This window comes from Anabrus simplex, chromosome 2, assembly GCF_040414725.1.
Source record: "Anabrus simplex isolate iqAnaSimp1 chromosome 2, ASM4041472v1, whole genome shotgun sequence".
In the NCBI taxonomy this organism is placed as follows: Eukaryota; Metazoa; Arthropoda; class Insecta; order Orthoptera; family Tettigoniidae; genus Anabrus; species Anabrus simplex.
The window spans coordinates 774413591-774433317 of NC_090266.1; the positions used below are offsets into that span (position 1 = coordinate 774413591).

General features: G+C 39.6%; 1 protein-coding gene across 4 annotated transcripts in view; it reads right to left on the reverse strand.

The window, feature by feature from the left end:
* The window catches only part of LOC136864452 (zinc finger protein 888), a 171552-nt gene that overhangs the window by 120640 nt on the left and 31185 nt on the right, over window positions 1-19727 (reverse strand). Inside the window, exon 4 of one of the 4 annotated variants that reach the window (XM_067141464.2) lies at window positions 69-2437. The exons of the other annotated variants lie outside the window; for them this stretch is intronic. Within the exon in view, the coding sequence (XP_066997565.1) occupies window positions 2383-2437 (55 nt within the window). The 3' untranslated portion in view covers window positions 69-2382. Of the gene's footprint in view, window positions 1-68; window positions 2438-19727 lie in introns of those variants that run through there. 4 annotated transcript variants of the gene reach the window in all.

Here is a 19727-nt window from a genome sequence, read left to right on the forward strand (position 1 = left end):
AACCTCATGCAACGAAAGAAAGAAAAAAGCACGATTCAAAGACGAGGAGAAATCTATGCTCGCTCCCATGTGCAAGTGCTTTATTAATTGGATTACTATACTGTATGCATTTTAGGTGCCGTGTATTTACACAGAAAGTACCCGATGCCCGTAAAATCGAACTTTCCTATGACTCTATCCTTGTACGATTTCCCGCCATGGCACTTCTCTCGTACTTCAGAAATGTAAATACTTGCCGCGTCACTAAGTATTCTAAGACCCATTAATACATGCAATCACCTTGATTCACAGTTTAAACCTTTCAAATGCCATGGAAAAAACTATTTCCGAAATGTATCCAACAAGGTGCATATACAATGTTCAAATAATGCACTTGGATAAATCACTGACAAACATAACCTCACGCAACGAAAGAAAAAAAAATCGCACAATTCAAAGACGAGGATAAATTATGCCGGTTCCCCTGTGCAAATGCATTATTTTTTGGATTTTTTTACTGTTTGCATTTTTATTATAGATGCTTTGTACTGGCATGGAAAGTGCCCGACGCTCTTAAAACATTGTGGCTTATCGAAGTTTCCTTTGACGAGGAAATAAAGTATCTTGCTTCCATGTGCATTGCAACGCACTACTATGACCCCCATCCCTCACACTGTACAATTTCCCGGCTGGCAATTTCTCATTTAAAACAATAAGACCATTTGGGCTTGCATTAAAATAAAGCAATGCAGTTTCACCGGCATTGTCAATATTGTTCGGTGCCTACAAATTTATTATATTTGCCACGTTTTTTCGTCAACTGTCGGCATCGCCAGTGTTCGCGGATTCTGTTTTCCCGCACACCGCATGTTGCGTGATATTACGGCGTTCCTTAAAAGGTTGAACACACAAGAATTCCGATTTCATTCAACTTAGCAGTCATGAAGCGCACTGTAGACCCACCGAAGTGAGTGTAAGTGCGGAAAGCTACCCCTCCAAGTTCCGGAACGCGCGTTCTATTATGACGCGGAGCGGATAAATTTCGAGTTGAAATTACTCTGTAACATACTATTGTTTTAAAATGTAAAGGCAGTTTTGAATTAAAAGTCTGAATTTCGGTAATGGGGCCGACATTGTACTTCGAATTACAAATTATCCGTATTTCGAATTAAACAATTGAAATAACATGCAAAATTGTATCTCATGTTTCCGGGAACGAGAGCTTCTTCCAATTAGGCGGGATTTTGAATTAATCGATTTCGAATTATCAAGGTTCTACTGTAGTACTCCATCAAATTCCATTTAGTTTGCCAAATTGTTGCCAATGAGCCCCTAGCTAGTCAAGTGGAAGTCTTCAAAAATTATTGGTTAATGCTGTTTCTGCTTATCTCCTGCTGCAGGCTCTTCACTGAACCTATAAATTAGTCACTGATTCTATGTAACCCACACTAAGCTTGCCTGCAAGCAGAAAAACATCATTTGGCAATTGGGCTTCTTCCTGAATCTATCTGAATTGTCTGTCAAGTAAAATACATTTCATAGATTAAACATATGAATTTCTTCCCTTCTGAGCAATCAAGTTGACGGTATACTTTGTATCACTAGATAATGTTGACTGTTTGGCTTCATTAAGGCATTTAATTCAACACCTGAAAGGACTGTAGTGCACAGAAGGATGCTCCATTTTGCTGCTTGACTGATGACTGAATAACTAATTTTACATTATTTCTATCCATCATCTTATGATGTATGCATGTATCCATGAGCATCAGGACCACATTCCTGGAAAATTGTCAAATCATGTGAGCTGAATTAGTCTTTTCCAAAATAAGTGAACCCATTGCTAACAATATCCAGAAATAGTTAAAATTTAAGATCAAGTTTATCTGGTTCATTGGGCATGTACTGTATTGCAAAAATGTCTATCTTGTTTTACTTTGAAGGAGCTCTGTAGTAAGAGATAGAATACAAATCAAATAATAATTTATGATGAATGTCAGATATCAAGGCAATTCAATCCTTTTCTGACCCACTCACTCCCGTACATCAAAATACTACAATATATACCAGAAGTTATTGCAGATTTCCTAATAATTTCACAATCAACTTTGTCAACGACACTTCATCCAGTCATTGAATGTATTAAAACAAGGTTAGAATTTTGCTTCTCTAAACTTACATTCCAAGAATTGTCACTTGTTCTTCTATTTCAATGTAATCATTTATGTATTTCTTATATTGGACCATCAATGTACTGTCAGAAATGTTCTAGGGACATTTGCTTTGAATATAGAGATATTGACAAGAAAGTCAAACTGGAATAGATCTGTTATAATCTGTAATGAACCACTCAGTGACCCATCAGGACTTAGTAACATAACCTCTGGCATCAGAAGCCTGTTATCATGGAAGTGGCAGATTTTCTAACCTTGTATATAATAGGTTACATATTCTGCAGCTGTAACAGAATAATAAAAATCGATCAGTTATGACATGTTGGTACCAGTGCATTAACAACATAACCCTTTGAGTGTGATAGAGTATTAATAATAATAATAATAATAATAATAATAATAATAATATTCTTTTAGTTGGAACAATCAGGTTTCTGTTAAAATCACAAGCTTGTTAGTAATCTTCTTCAGCAGCATCATCCATGTCAATTTTATTCTCTGGAATATCATTCAACAGACACAAAGATTCTTCATTTATCTGTAAAATGGTCACCACCACCACAACCACCACCAGCACCAGAGATTTGGAGCAAACTATAGCTTGCACAATCCACCATAAACCTAAACTACACTGTTGAGTTTCTATTTTACAACTGTTACAAGATAATCCACGAATCAAATGAATTTTAATAATAATGCTATTTGCTTTACGTCCCACTAACTACTCTTTTACAGTTTTCGAAGATGCCGGAATTTAGTCCCACAGGAGTTCTCTTACGTATCAGTAAATCTACTGACACGAGGCTGACATATATGAGCACCTTCAAATACTGACTGACTGAGCCAGGATCGAACCTGCCAAGTTGGGGTCAGAAGGCCAGCGGCTCAACCGTCTGAGCCACTCAGCCTAGCCAAATGAATTTTAAACAAAGTGAGATAAAAACATGACGTAAAATCCTTCAAAATGTCTAAGCTGCATTAGCTACAGTAGCTAACAATAACAGCCAAACTAAGAAACAAAATTAATATATTCTCTTATGATAAAGAAGTCACAGCAGACTGCAATTTTAATTTTAAAATTGTTAAAATCGAGTTGGAGAAACAAGTCAAGAAGAAGTCGGCAATGGCAGTTCAAGTGTAACAGGAACAGTTTTCATGACTTTCTTTTAGTCAGGGATTGGATAGTGTAAATTCACTAATTCAAGACCATTCATTGTCATTTTTTAACTCGGTAATCCACTATATCACTATGGGGAATGTGCACGTGACTACTAGCACTAAAGATGGCAAAACAGTAAGATAGTCTGCAGCCCATGCCAGTTTAACTAATGTACAACTATGGTGTTGACAGAACGATTTTTTTTTTTTTTTTTTTTTTACTATTGTACTTTACGTCACACCAACTCAGATAGGTTTTATGGCGACGATGGGATAAGAAAGGCCTAGGAATTGGAAGGAAGCGGCCGTGGCCTTAATTTAGGTACAGCCTGGTGTGAAAATGGGAAACCACGGAAAACAATCTTCAGGGCTGCCGACAGTGGGATAGATAATGTCCTCTTGAATCTTTTAAAAACAAGTTTTGTTCCCAACTATAGAGTCCAAACTGTTTGAAGCTATTCCCAAATGGTTTCTGGAGATGGTCTCTGATATTCCCAGCTGGTGTACGAGTAGCAGAAGCCACTCCTTCTGAATAAAGCCGTGTTGTTGAAAGCGTGAAAAACCACCAGCTGATAACTAATGCATGTTACGAGTTCTATTCTTGAACGTAATATATAGTAGCTGGAAGCATTCTTATGATAACTGCAGCTGTTGAAAGCCAGACCTTTATTTTTAGGTATATTTCATGCTATTTATCACATCAGGTTTTACCTATGATGATGATGATGATGATTATTGTTGTTTAAAGGGGCCTAACATTTAAGTCATCGGCCCCTAATGACACGAAATGTAATGACAATTTAACACATTCACGCCCGTATCCGAGTTATTGCCTATAGCGCGTGACCATGCTGTGGACCGTATCCGAGTTAGCCCGGATAAGCGCAACCTTGAATTAGAGCCGATCCTACGCAGCTGGGATCTATTTTGGTCAAAAATATGTGCAAGACACATGAAGGTAATACCCTTATGAATGCTTCTACTCACCAGTAGGGTTGGGCACTATGTCCCTGTTTCGGCACAAGGTGCCGGTGCACAGTTATGTTCCGCTGTTCCAGAACACCGAGTGTCAATTGTTCCGAAACATTCTCAAGCGAGCCGGAGACACTGACTCGGTGTCCCATCAGAAGGACTAGCTGAACTGTGCAGCGGGCGCACGGGACTGTAACTGCGCAGTGTAGAGAGAACTTCGGGAGGCAACATTACATGCTCCGCGCCAGTGGGAACTGGGAGTGTGCCTGTACGGAACGTGCTGTGTGGAGTGTGCCTGTGTGTAGTTATGGCTATGTGCAGCATAAAGCTGCAGGGAACGTGAACGAACAGTCGGAACACTGAAATTCGCGCCCAATAATCACGTTAAAGGCTGCTTTCAGGTTAAGATTTTTCCGGTCAATATAAAATACACATAACACGGTTAGAATGGCAGTGCAGGTGTTTAAAAGTAACCAATTCAAGAATATTTTCACCAGTTGAATGTATTGGCCTGTATTGTGAGTAATTAATATCTCGAAAATTTCCCTCAACACTTTCTCGGGGATTGACGTTAAACATTAATTTGGACTTTAAGGAAACTTTTAAGCTCAAGAAAAATATGGGTCATCACTTTGGAATTAAGAATATAACTGGATGAATACATTGTTGTACTTTCGTGCTGTTAGGCCGGGCGCACATTGAGAAGCAGTTGGCCGCAGAGCAGGGAAGAGCAGAGCAGAACAGCGCCAAGCTTACGAAATTGCGAAGTGGACGTGAGCACACATTGCCACACAGGGTCGCGTCGGTTTTCAGAAATAACATGTTTTCTTTAGACTCTGTGATACTGGGGCATCCAGTATAAAGAGGCTCTTTTTCCTTTTTCTTCAAGCATTCGCGATTTTTCTCATTTTGTTAGTCATCTTCACAATTTCCCTTGTGCTGATGGCAACGCGGTTATTCAGCTTAAGACAATCGCAATAAAACCAACCACCTTCGCCAGTTTACAAGACTGAATAATATTTCTATGTTACCGATGTTCGGCGTTCATATGGACTAAGCAAAGAATTTAATTCATGATTATTTTTTATATTTTTTACGTCGCACCGACACAGATAGGTCTTATGGCAACGATGGAATAGGAAAGGGTTAGGGATGGGAAGGAAGCGACCGAGGCCTTAATTAAGGTACAGCCCCCCCCAGCATTAGCCTGGTGTGAAAATGGGAAACCACGGAAAACTATCTTCACGGTTGCCGACAGTGGGGTTCGAACCCCCTATCTCCCGAATGCAAGCTCATAGCAAGGCGATCCTAACCGCACGACCAACTTGCATGGTAAATTCATTAATAGGATCACAGTGGGGGAGAGGGAAAAATATGTATTTACAAATGTACTGCTAGATTTTCATCTAGTTGTCACAAGACACAAGATACTAAAATCAATCAACATTGACAATCTGTTGTGAACGCGTTTGCATTTATGTTTGACAAGACATGATAAATGATTTTCCGTATTTATCTCTTCACATAAATGTGATGATGGATGACGGGGACGAAGTCGGCGATGATGCTCTCCATAATCAGCATTAGATCTTTGTCTTAAATTCTATATGTTGCGAGAACTTGGGTCACGGATTGTTTCACAGATATATGAGGATTACATTCTTTTGTTTGCTGTTTGTTTAACGTCGCACTAACATATCGAAGGTTTTCGGCGACGGAAGAAGGGTGGAAGATTGGGAAGGTAGCGGGCGTGACCTTAATTAAGGTACAGCCCCAGCATTTGCCTAGTGTGAAAATAGGAAACCACGGAAAACCATCTTCAGGGCTGCCGACAGTGGGGTTCGAACTCACTATCTCCCGAATGCAAGCTCACAGAGGCGCGACCCTAACCGCACGGCCACTTGCTCGGTGGATTACATTTTAGGCCTTTCTCTAAACTACCTTGTTACGCAGCATGAATAAAATGATTTATAGCCTAGACTGTAGTGCCTTATTCCCCGAATTTACATACCGATTTTCATTAAATTCTGTTCAGCCATTTTCTCACGAACATACATACATACATACGTACATACTGCATTGCAGACCACATGATTCACATAGTACCTACAAAACATGGTGACTGAATGGCTGTGGTAATTTTCTCCTCCATTTCTTAACTGCGTGACACGTGCGCAGGAAACTGTATTTCGAAGACTGCGGGTGGTAGGCGGAAGTAGGTGCAGAACCGGCCTGCTCTGCTCTGTCCTGCCCTGTCTGTCAACTTGCGACGGTGCAATGATTTGTGTGGATTACAAAAATCTGCTCTGCGCTGCACTGCTTTAGCTGCTTCTTCTGCGTCCCAATGTGTGCCTTATGCTCTCTGCACTTCGAATTCCTTCCCTCTCAACTTCCATTTTCAATATCTGGAAAATTTCCCTCAACACTTTCTCGGGGATTGACGTTAAAAATTAATTTGGACTTTAAGGAAACTTTTAAGCCCAAGAAAAATACGGGTCATCGCTTTGGAATTAAAGATATAACTGGATGAAAAAATGTTGACACTCCAACACAGGGCGGCACACAGCCGGTATCGACAGGCAGACAGCCAAGGCCAACTAATCTATCTAGTGCGGCCTTGGCACAGCACGTTCGGTTCAGGCACATTCCAGCTGAAGCGGAGCATGTCCTGTTGCCTCTCGAAGTTCTCTCTAGGTCGCAGTTACAGCCCTGTGTCCTGTGTCTCGGCACTCTGTACCGAAACACTCCGCCTCAAGTTCCTAATGTTGCGGAACAAGTGAATGTTCCGGTCTGCCCAACCCTACTCACCAGAAAACACACGGCCACGTAGTTGGTTTGTGATTGCACAAGCGTGTGTATAATCGCGTTCTGAAGTGCAACCATGGCGTGTAGGGACAATGTAAGTGTTGACGAAATTGCAGACATTCTTTTCGATGAAGACTCAGGTGATGAACTGATTCCTGAACTAAGTGAAATTGAAAGCGACAGTGATGACAGTGAAGACGATTCTCCTGGACACGTGACAGAAAACAGTACCGGTACCTGAATGTTCGCCTTTATATCCCCCCCCCCCCCCTGCAATCCCATTTACTGCTAAACCAGGTATAAATATTGAAACAGAAAACACTAACGAGATGTCATTTGTAAATCTATTTCTCGCAGCTGAATTTCTCCAATACCTATGCCAGTCAGGTAATCAGTGCTGCGCCGCGCCCCTTCTCTAAACACTCTCTCGCTCAAACGTGGAGTCCGGTGACTGTTTCAGAAATGAGACAGTTCCTGGGTTTGATGCTCACTACCAGCATCATTAGGAAACCATTTCTCAGAATGTACTGGGCAAAAGATCCAATTTTCTCCACTCCTATTTTCTCAAACACAATATCACGAAATTGCTTCGAAAGTATCCTCTCATCTCCCCACTTTAGTGACAGCAGCTAATATGAGCACAGCACTGAAAGATTATATAAAATCAGACCCATTTTACAGAAACTTTCAGACAGATTTACAGAGCTTTATACCTCCAAACAGAAAATTGCTTTGGACGAAGGAATGCTAGCCTGGAGATGGCGCCTAGAACTCCGCGTATACAACCCCGGTAAAATAATAAAATATGGGATTTTAGTGAGGATGGTTTGTGAATCTAACACGGGATACATCTGTAAACTCATGATATATGATGCAAGTGGTGCGAATTTACAAAGCACAGTTTTTCAGTTGCTTGAAAATTATCATGGCCAGGGGTATACAGTCTATATGGACAATTATTACAATAGCGTTGGACTCTCAAAACAATTACGGGAAGAGAACACTGCCGTATGTGGAAGAATACGTTCAAATAGGGGTGTACCAAAAGATCTATAGGTGGGCTGGCGTAAGGTTGCACATGACAGCTGCGCGCAATATTGGTCACACTGCAATGGCGCACGAAGCGATGTTGCCGCTGTAACAACAGCTGATTGCACGACACATGTGTTTTTAAAAACATGGGAGAAATGTTTTTAATGTCATCGCGATGATACACAATACAAATGAAATCTGCCGACAAAAATTGAACTTTCAACTCGCCGATTATTCATCACACAAAATTATACGAGATAAATATACTACGAAGTTCTTATTGTCGCGATGTTAGAAAACACGGAAGAAATCGGCCGACAAGGATCTCACTTCATATACACCTTCACCAATAAATGTTAGAATAATATACACCGGTGCTAACACAAAATGTTTCAAGTAAATTCTATAAAATTTACGAAATTTCAGAAACCGTATTTTCATACCTGATTCACAAAGGTAGAGGCTCGATACCCTCCAGTTCACTGCCATCACTACCGCTGCCTTCGTTGTCACTGTCATCATCGTCCAGGCAGATCATCAACTCCTGAGAGTCACTGATGATGCCATGTATTGCCATTGCCGAATTAATGAATGCTGCGACATGGCTAAATTTCTTCCTGCACAAAGCCGCATCCATTGGAGCAGTACTCTCCCGGAACAGTCCTTCCACTTCAGTAACTGTGAAGGACGTGTTATAAGTGCGTACGTAATGTTTTACTTCACCCCATACCGTACCAACTCAATGAGGTTGAAGTGACAGTGGTACGGCGGCAACCTAATAACCTCGTGCCCTTCTTCCTTCGCTACCTCGTCGACTATTTTTTTTTTTTTTTTTTTTTTTTTGCTATTTGCTTTACATCGCACCGACACAGATAGGTTTTATAGCGACGATGGGACAGGAAAGGCCTAGGAATGGGAAGGAAGCGACCGTTGTCTTAATTAAGGTACACCCCCAGCATTTGCCTGGAGTGAAAATGGGAAACCACGGAAAACCATCTTCAGGGCTGTCCACAGTGGAATTCGAACCATCTATCTCCCGGATGCGAGCTCACAGCTGCGCCCCCCTAACCGCACGGCCAACTCGCCCGGTGTCGACTAATTTAGTCGTACACATATGCGCTGGGATATTTCTTTACTGCAGCCATTCCACTTACAGTTCTTTACGAGCGCTCGAAGAAGGGGTCTTCTCCATTATTACGGAGTGGTAACGTGCATTGTCCATAACAATGACAGATGGGACTTTGAGCTGTAAAAATCGTACTCGTGTCTTCGTATTGCATCAGCCTGGAAAGAATTAATTCCTATTACAGGAGATAGCTTAATTCGTTTCTTTCCCGGAGTGCTGTGAAACAAGTCCCTACTATCAGCCCCGTTTTTGCTGTTGCTATGTACCCCAGTCACTTTTTCCTTCTGTTCTTGGAGGCGAACACCTGTTTGAATGACAGTACGCTTTGAAAGCCCTAATGTTTGAGATATGCAATCCACAACATGATCTACAGGAACGGAGAGACGGCTATACAAGCGTATGAATTTCGTCTCCCTCTCGTAAAACTCACGAGTTCTCCGCACTAATTCTAATGCCTGACTATTAAGGGACACTCCGCGGCTCAAAGGATTATCACTTCGCGCTTCATGACTATGTTGTCATTTCCGAGACATCGCACTGCATCTCAAAATGAAAACAAAACTTTCATAAACGCGCGAATCACACCCGACCACGTGCTAGCGGCGACAGACAAAACGGCAACACTTCAATACAGTAGTCAAGCTACTTATAGATGGCACCACTATACTACCTATATTGCCAACAACAATCAACTGAAAATAGTTCGTATTTGTTTTGTAGCTCGTTTAAACCTTATAATATATTTTAAATGCTCATATTTGTGTAGGCAAATAAAATATTATGAACACTATACGGAATTAAATACGAATTAACATGAATAAAATGCGCAACTGTATCTGACATAAAAAGTTGTAACTAAGGTTAAGTTAAGAGTAAGTTCCCACCTTCCAATACTTATCAATTTCTATATAATAGACTTATTAATTATATAATCTATATATGTAATATATGTATATATCTATCTATGTAATTAATAAGTCTATTATATAGAAATTGATAAGTATTGGAAGGTGGGAACTTACTCTTAACTTAACCTTAGTTGTGTTGAGCCAATACGGAATAAACATGAGATTTATAAGCTATAAAAAGTTGTGGATTGGTGATTCTGACTGACGGGTGACGTTCTTCATTTCACTTTTGTAGTGGTGCCAACATGACTTACAACTGTCAAGTGCAACCTTGTGCCGGCCCACCTATAAAGGAACGCCAGGCAATTCTCAAACAGGGGGAAATGACTTTCAGCAGAGACGAGGATGTATTGCTTGTTTCTTGGAGGGACAAAAAGGTTATTACTATGGTAACTACCATCCATTCAGCAGAAATGATTGAAACAAACAAATCTGGAAAAATACAAATGAAACCAGAGTCTGTGACCGACTATAATCAACACATGCATGGTGTTGATACTGTAGACCAGTACTTGGCGCTCTATACTTTCATGAGCAAAACTACACAGTGACCAAAAAAGGTTTTTTTATTTACTGTACTGCTCACTTTTTAACGCATTTCGGCTCTTCCAGAACTCAAATCCTCAAAAATCAAAAACATTTCTGAATTTCATGCAGACAGTAGTTAGGAACTTGCTCCAGGAAAAAAGTGAACCCGACATACAAGTACAGTCGCCTCTCTCAGACATCTCAGGTCCATTGACTTCATCAGCTCCAAGTCAATGTCCCGCGATTTTGCGGCTAAAAAGTGCACCGGCCAAGGATCCACCATTTACGTTAGATGGGAAGAGAAAAAAAGCATATTCTCTTGAAGTTTCCACCATCAAATATAGTCAAGGTGCAAAGTGTGCTTAAAAAATAAAATTATTAGTGAAACACTATTTTTGTGGAAAGTGTGGTGTTCCCATTCACCCAGGAAAGTGCGACATTACCTACCACACACTACAGAGATACTAAAGGACTTCATTAAGGTATGTGGAAAATTTTGTTTCCATATCTTGTTTAGTTTCAAACTTATTGTGAAAAGAATTTGTTGTTGTTTGCTCTGCCACTAACAGCTGAAATAGCTGGGCCACTCCTTTAAATAGCCAGCTCAGATGATGGGCGTGAATGTATTAAAAGTAAAAAATCATCCACTGGCCAGAATAAAAAATGTGGTGAAAAATGTATGGATGGATATGAATTTAAAAGAATCCATGAACCTGCCCCATAAACTATCATAAACATTAGTATTACTGACCAAGGGACTGCTTCTAAAGCACAATCCTGAATCAAAGATGCTTTTTGACTAAATGGGTGCAAAATCCAGGTCAACAGCCCCATCGCTAGTAAAGTAGAACCATGGTATTTGTAATGTTGCGGTACTAATCAAAAACAGCATAGACTCGCAGGGTTCCACACATTATGGTACTACTCACAAGTATTGTACGTCGCACAGCAATGCAGATCTATGGTGTTTCTCATATAATAGCGCCACTCATAGGCAATGTAAACCCATGGTGTTCCTCATCTAGGTATACTAATCACAGGTGCCGGTATTCCCCATTTAGCGGGTAGTAATCACAGGCACGCAGACCCACGGTGTCGCTCATATAGTGGTACTAATCACAGGCAATGCCCAGACAAATGGTGTTTCTCACAATTGTACAAATCACGGGTACTGGAAACCCACAGTGTACCACTCTCTGCTGCTACTAATCACAAACCTATTGTGTACTTAACGTAGTGGTACTACTCGCTAGTAAAGGCGACCTATGATGTTCCCCGCGTGATTGTACTAATCACAAGTAGATTCATGGTTCTATTACAATCATCTCTTGGTCGCCAATTTTAATCGCACCTTACAGCAGGCAGGGGATACCGTGGGTGTATTCTTTGTCTGCGTCCCCCACCCGCAGGGGGTAGGATTGACCTGAACAGCTGTAAATGAGCTAAGAGAGACCGTAATGTTTAGGTTAGGTATGGTATCGCCCGGATAATGCCAAAAGTTCCACGGCGGGAATTAAAAAAAAAACACAGGAAAGTTTGCCACATTTATGGATATCTACAGGTGTGGCGGTAATGCGTTTTATTATCGTAATGTTTGTTGATGATGCTTCTTGTTTAAAGGGGCTTAACATTAAGGTCATCAGCCCCATCATAATGTTTAATTTTGTACGTTCGTTGTTTGCATTTTATTTATTAACACATACCCTAGTATGCTTTCTTTTGGTACCTCCGAAAATCAATGAAAGTAAGTGGGGACAAAAAATCAATATTATTTGTTAGGTACACTGGCGAGTAAAACAATTGTGGTTGGATTGTTTTTATCACGTTTTAAACCTACTTCTCTCCCAAAAACCCTGTATTGGCCCGAGAGGGATATTAAACGATTACTTTGTTAATGATCTTGCTTGCCTATATTAATAGGCCTAGCAACAACCGTGAATATTTCTTAACTAAAGTACACTAGTTTCCTCATCCTGAGGTGGTGCAGCTCTTTTTTAGACAGGCCTCCAGTGGAAGGGAGTTGCATGTAACATTTTTACCGCAAATCAATCTTGCTGCCATTCATAAATCTCTGGCAATACAATACCGGAAATCAAACTCAGGCTCCTGAGAATGGCAACTAATTGTGCTAACGATTACGCTGGTGAACATTCTTAACTACAAAACACAGGCATATATACACGACTGATGTGCGCTTGCAATGCGCGGGTTGGACACCAAACTATTCACCCATTTGTGCGACGTCATCAGAGCTGCAGTAGGCTTATGCTACGGAGGCGGACATTTCTTAACTACGAAACACAGATGTATTGCAAGACTTCAACACATTTTCATTGCGTGGGTCATACCGACGAAATAATTCACAAATCTGTGTGATGTCATCAGAGCTGCATAAGGCTTATAGCTACTTCAAAGCAGAATTGTTCTTCTCTGATGAATTACGTTGGGGGGGGGGGAGTCTTGTATGCAAGATACTTTTTTTATTTTCTTCATCTCGAAAAGCCAGGGGGGGTCTAATACATGAGTAAATACAGTATTTCAAGTCGCATTACTGTACTAGTTTTGGCCTTTTGTATGGACCATCTTCAGCTAAATATATAATTATAATCCTGTTCTTAAATGGCACAGTGCACTGTTATTTAATATGACTTATTGTCTAAAAATATTTTTTCAAAGTAAAATGGGATTGTTAAAAGACTTCTTGTGCACTTGTTATACCTGGGTATACATATAAAGTATGAGTATGTTATCTTGTTAATTTTATAATTAGTTACAATTTAGTCCCTCAGGAGTTTTTCTACGTGCCAGAAGAAGTATACCATTTGCTAAATGATGATATCTGGCCTAGAAGAGAAAGCAAAGATTATTTTGATGACTACTAATGTCATATTTATAATGTCCATCAGCTGCACGGATATTGAACAACAACGCCCATTTTAAATCATTTGAAGCTTGGTTACTTACAATGATAGATAAGTCATCTATCTGAAGAGCTGCAAACTGGCTTTAGAGTTCATTTACAGCATCATCTCTTGCTTCATTTTCTGTTTTACATATATAGTAACAGGAAACTTCTCCAAAAAGAAATTAACAGAAGAAAACTGTGCTTCTTCAATGGCATCAAGTTTAGCAACTTGAGCATGTTTTAGCACATACTGTAGTTCTTAAAAGGGAACTTGTTAACTATGTAGTCACAGGCTGCACAGAAATAGTTTCTGACTGACGAGAAAAACAGAAATTTGTCTTAAACTTGGTTAAGGCGCTACAAGATGGAGGTTTGAATGCCTATTACCAGTTCATCGCCACCCTTCTGATTCTGGTGTGGGTGGTACTGGACATCGAGCAATGCAGACCATTTAACTACACTTGGCTTGACAAATCTGGTGAGCATCTGTTTCAACAGATTCATCATTAATTCAAACAGTACATGGAAATGTGGGGGGGAAACACTCTGAAGGACAGTACTGATCTTAAATTATGAGATAGTCACATGTAAAAAAGTACAAAATGCCCTGTTTAGGTCACAGGAAAGAAACAAACAGCTTTTCTTCACGAGATGTAGGATTCGCATTTCTGAAAATATATGAGTCATGTTTGGAAGAACATGAGGAGGAGGAAGAGTAGGTGGAGCAGGAGGGAGAATAACACACTTCATTGGTTTGACATCAGATCTACTGCGTCCTTTGGGAATAGTAAAAAAAAAGGGCATAAGTACAGTAGTTGGAGCACACACTATCACCTCATCTTTAAAAAAAAAAAAAAAAAAAAAAAAAGAAGTGGATCCCACTGATCTAATAATCTGGCTAAACACCTGGCTAGGCTTTTCCATGCATACTTTGAAATTTCTGAAGATGTTCTTTTCTTTTGGCACTCTTCACCAAGTAATAGAAAATGTCAACAAGAATCTCATCAATTCTAAATGGCAAAGTTGCAGCAGCTTTTTCAGCAGCCAAGTTAGTTAGATGGAAACTGCAATCAATACCAAAACTATCCTGGTGAGCTTCTTTCAAAACTGCTAGAACTCCATTTTTCTGTCCAATCATAACAGGCGCAGTGTCAGAACAGAATGCCAGACAGTTCTTAATTGGCACTTTATTCAATTCCAACTGCGACAATAGCAGCTTTCCTATGTTGCACCATGTCAAATCCCCTTCCAATGGTGGTACCGATAAAACAGTACTTATAATACTTTCTCAGGCAGCATCATAAAAAATAACCACTATGGCATACGACTTGGAATCGGTATCATTGCTTTCATCTGTCCAGAAAGAAAATGGACTATTCTGTAAACAAGTAACAATGTCCTGTGTTGTAGTACGCGCCATTTCGTTTAGGAGACACATTGCTTCTGTGCGACCACAACCATACTTTTTTGCGATTTCCTACGTAGGGAACATCTTTCTGAACAAAGCTCCTGCATGATCAGCTGCACTCAATGGAATGTTGTGTTCCACTAAAAAGGAACTACACAAACACTCAACCTTTCTGATTTTCTTCCTTAGATTTCGAATACCAAGATGTTTAACACAATTTACATAATTAGTCCGGTCAGTTTTGCTGCCATGTGCTATGTTAATATCACAAGAGCACAAGGTACAAAATGTCAATTTGTCACCTTTTCTCCATTTCAGTATACATGAGAAACTCAAAGAATAGGTTTCCCTAAACACCAGATGATAATATTTTTCGTAGATTTACTCATGATTACCGATAAACAACAATCATATGACAAAATAAGTAACGAACACAATTCACGTCACTCCACAACTACATAACGTCAGCTTCGCAATGTGTGGCAATAAATATGAAGCAAATTAAATGACGAACATAATTCACATGTTTTTTTTCTCGTAACTACAACATAACCTATGCTTTGTAATTTGTGGCAAATAACAAACCAACTATGTTTAATACAGGACGGTAAATGATATTATCGAATGAATCAATGCAAAGACCAAATGCACGATTATCCAAGAGTCAGTCTCTTTCAACACAAACAAATCAATATCGAACGACTGGAATTCAGGACGCACCCCGTATTCCCAGTCAAAGATTGTAATGATTGGATGAATATAAATCAGAGCGATGTATCGAATGTTCGATGATCACACAGCGTGTATCGGCGGCATGTAGAAGCTTGCTCTGGCGGGAATTTTAGAAAAAGGGCCTTGGTACGTAAAATATTAAAGTTCATCCGTAAAATCGCAAACCACACTGTCTTTCCGTAAATTTTACGGACAAACTGCAGAAATTTGCATGTATACGTGTTCGTAACACAGAAAATTATGCAATTAAATCGCGGGATTAACTTATGTCCCTGAACTGCCACTTTATTGGTCAAAGAACCCTCTATATGAATAAGGTAATAAAAGTTACCATGGATTGTGATTGCTTCCTAGCTTACTGTAGTTCCCCCAATGGTATTTGTGCGACAATGGAGCTCCTAGGGAGGGAAATGAAGGAGTGTACAAAGTGAAATCCCTAGTACACCAGCTTCAGGAAAATTTTCAGAATGCCCCAACTCCTGGAAGAAATGTTGTAATAGACAAGTCTATGGTGCCGTGGATGGGAAGATTGCTTTTCGGGCAATGTAATCTGAACATGTTATATAAGCATGAAATTAACCTCTACAAAGTCTGAAGTTAACGAATCTTCGTTTGGATGTAAAAGTGCGTTATTCAAAAGCAGAACTTCTTTCTGCAATAACCCTTTGTTTTCAAGAAATTTTCTTACTTCCGGTACGAAATGTTTTTGAAACCAAGTGAGGACTATGTCCCTAGTCATGCAGGCCGCCTCCTGTTTGGAATAAAACCATTTTGGCTTCAGTCCCCTTGAAATTCCAGAGGCATTTCCACAGCACACGATAGTAACACATTCTTTGGAGGATTTGTGTCCTGGAGTAGACTTTTCCCTTGTGAAGCGAGAGTTTTTGTAGGAAGACATTTGCACATTAGCCCTGACTCATCAGCATTATAAATTTGATCAGGAAGAAAATTTTCCTCTTCTATAAATTTCTTAAAGCTGCTGCAAAATGATGCAGACGCTTCTGTATTCGCATGAAGACTCTCTCCTTCCACTCTTAATTGATGGATACCATGTCACTGTTTAAATCTAGTAAGCCACCCTGAGGAAGAGTTAAAAAACACCCTCTAGCCTAGCGCTTTATGAAAAAACTGCCTTTTTCAGAAAACATGGCACCCGAAATCAGTATTCCTTCTGCTCTCTTCTGGTTACACCATTTCAGGAGTGCAGAATCAAGCTCCCGATAAGATGTCTTCATACTTTTCCACTTCGTAAGGCCAGAATCATTACCGCAGTCCCTTGTGAAGGCTATGAGTTTTTGTAGATTGTCTTTTATGTCTCGCACTGTTTGCATTCTTATTCTGTAATCATTGACTAATTTACTTGCAGAGACTCCATTATCTAATTTCTGAAGAATATTTAATTCTGTTTGATTGTTAGCATTACGCGTTTACATTTTAAACCAGACATTTTTCACACCACAACGTACTGTATATTACTGTATGACAATTTGTTAACAGGTGCTGACCATTTAACCTTGGAGAGGGCACGTCACGGTCTTTGCAACCGGGTTCAGAGATAAATTTTAATACAGTAGTTCTTAACATAGCGGACTGCTAGCTTCCATCCCCTCAGTACCTTACATTGGACTCGTCCACTATCAGTGCGCGTAAACAATTAACCCCTCATGCTCCTCAGTTTCAGCTAAAATGCATTGCTTGACGCGCCCCATGACATATGCGTGTTTATGAGTTAGGTTTTACTTTATTTTTTGGTGTCAGTTTTATTCTATTTTTGTGTAAAATAGTGCCTTCATATATAGCAGAGCTGGCTGCTAACCTTACTTCTAGGAGCCGCAAATTTAGGAGAAAAAAATTGGGAGCATGTTTAGAAAATGGTTTATAAAATGAAGGAACATTTACTTTCTACACTACACACATTATTTTTCAGGTACACATCAAGGAATGAGATATTACTGTTGAGAAGTGCTTTTTTGAGTGTTCATTTTTTTTTTTTTTTTTTTTTTTTTTTTTTTTTTTTTTTTTTTTTTTTTTACACCTGGCTTGTAATTGGTAAGCACAGTTTGCAAAAGTTCACTTAAATGTTCATCAGTTAGTTCAGATAGATATTTAGATTTAATGAATTTAAGCGTTGAGTACAATAATTCACACACATAAGTAGTCCCAAAGTTTGAGATTAGTCTCTTGGCACACTTCTGTCAGTGGTATTTTTCTTCTGGAACATTCTTCCAAAATTCTATGGTAGAAATGCCACTTCGATGAGTCCTTTTAGTCCTTCATCCTCTTGCAGTTCTAGTAGCTCCAACTCTACAACTGCTGTATCCTTTGTTATTGGTGATGAAACAGGACAGCCATCGCCCACAACATCAAAAGAAAAAGGATTTTCCAGGAATGAAAATGAAGGATTAAGTGATCTCAAATCTTTAAATCTGCCACTGATTTCTTCAGCAAGGCCAGACATTTTACTCATGTAATCTCCAGTTTCCACCTGAACGTCAGGAAGGCTTTCAGTAATTTTCTTCAAACATTTGAAGTGAGAAAATGTTTTAGTCTGAAGGTCTTTTCCAAAAAGCTTCAACTTGCTATGAAAGCTAAATAAAGTCTGGGCCAATTCAGAAAAGTTTTTCTCTTCCTTGTAAAGATATGTTTAGCATTTTTAAATGCTGGACCACATCTGTGAAAAAGCCTAATCTAACAACCACTAGCGGTCATTAAGTTCAGGTTATTATTTTCTTTCCATAAACTGTTTGATTGGATCAAGTAATTCAAAAAGTATGTCAAGAACATTGCTTACTGATAGCCATCTTATTAAGCAGTACCAAGATACACCATCAGGACGCTCATTGTTCATATCTTCTATAAAATATTTTAACTGTTGGTGTGTTTTGACACATCAACGAATACAGTTCACAATTTTTATAACTACCTGCATAATATGCAGGTAATAAAAATATTTTGCTGCTAAATGTTCTCTGTGAATAATACAATGTACAGGTAGGAAATCAGGAAATGATGTGTCAGCATTTAAAAGCCCAATAAGCCCTTGTTTCGTGCTAGTCATAGATTGTGCACCATCGGTAGCAATACTGACAGTATTACCGATAGGCACCGATTTTTTTGGTAAAAAACCATCCAGGGCTTCTTTAATGTCACAACCACGAGTCCTTCAAAGTAACCAGGTCTAAAAGATCTTCCACCACCTCCAAGTCCTTTGATACATACCTCACAAATATGGCTAGTTGTGGTTTATCTTTGATATCAGTAGACTCGTCCAGGGCCAGACTTACTGCTGAGCACTCGCTTAGATTTTTTTGTAAATTATTTAAAATATCCGCACTAATAACAGAAACTCACCTCTCTATTGTGCGTCTAGCAGCGGGCATTTCGTTGATCAGTTTGTGCAGTTTCTTATTTTCGGGTTCTAAAACAGAAATAACTTGTGCCATGTTCTTAATAAACTCCCCTTCTGTATAAGGCTTTTTTGCTTTTGCAACATTAAAAGCCAAGATGAAGCCAGCTTCGTTTGTCAAATCTGCTTCCTTGGTAAAAACTGACATAACCCTACTCTGACCATGAAGTTTTTCCTTTAGTGAATTCAGTTTGGTTTTCCTTAACTGAGAGCCAACAGGAAAATCTTTGTTGAAACTGCCGTGGTTAGTGTCATGATGGCGTTTTAGATTACTGGTCTTGAACTGTGACAAAGTTATTTGACACAAAAGTCACATTGGCTTACCGTTTCTTTCTACAAAAACGAATTCTTCTCCCAGTCTGTATTAAAAGCTCGATTCTCATCTTCATATTTACGCTTCTTAGACAGCATCGTAACTGTTCGGACACCAGGCCACAAATGTACTAAAACAGCACACAACAAATGCACACACAAAAGTATCGGCACTCGCTATTGCCTATACGCGAACGTGGCTGGCTTCACCTCACGACACTGACTCACTGACACACTCTCCCGCTCAAAACACTATCTAACAGAAGGCACCGGAACTATCTT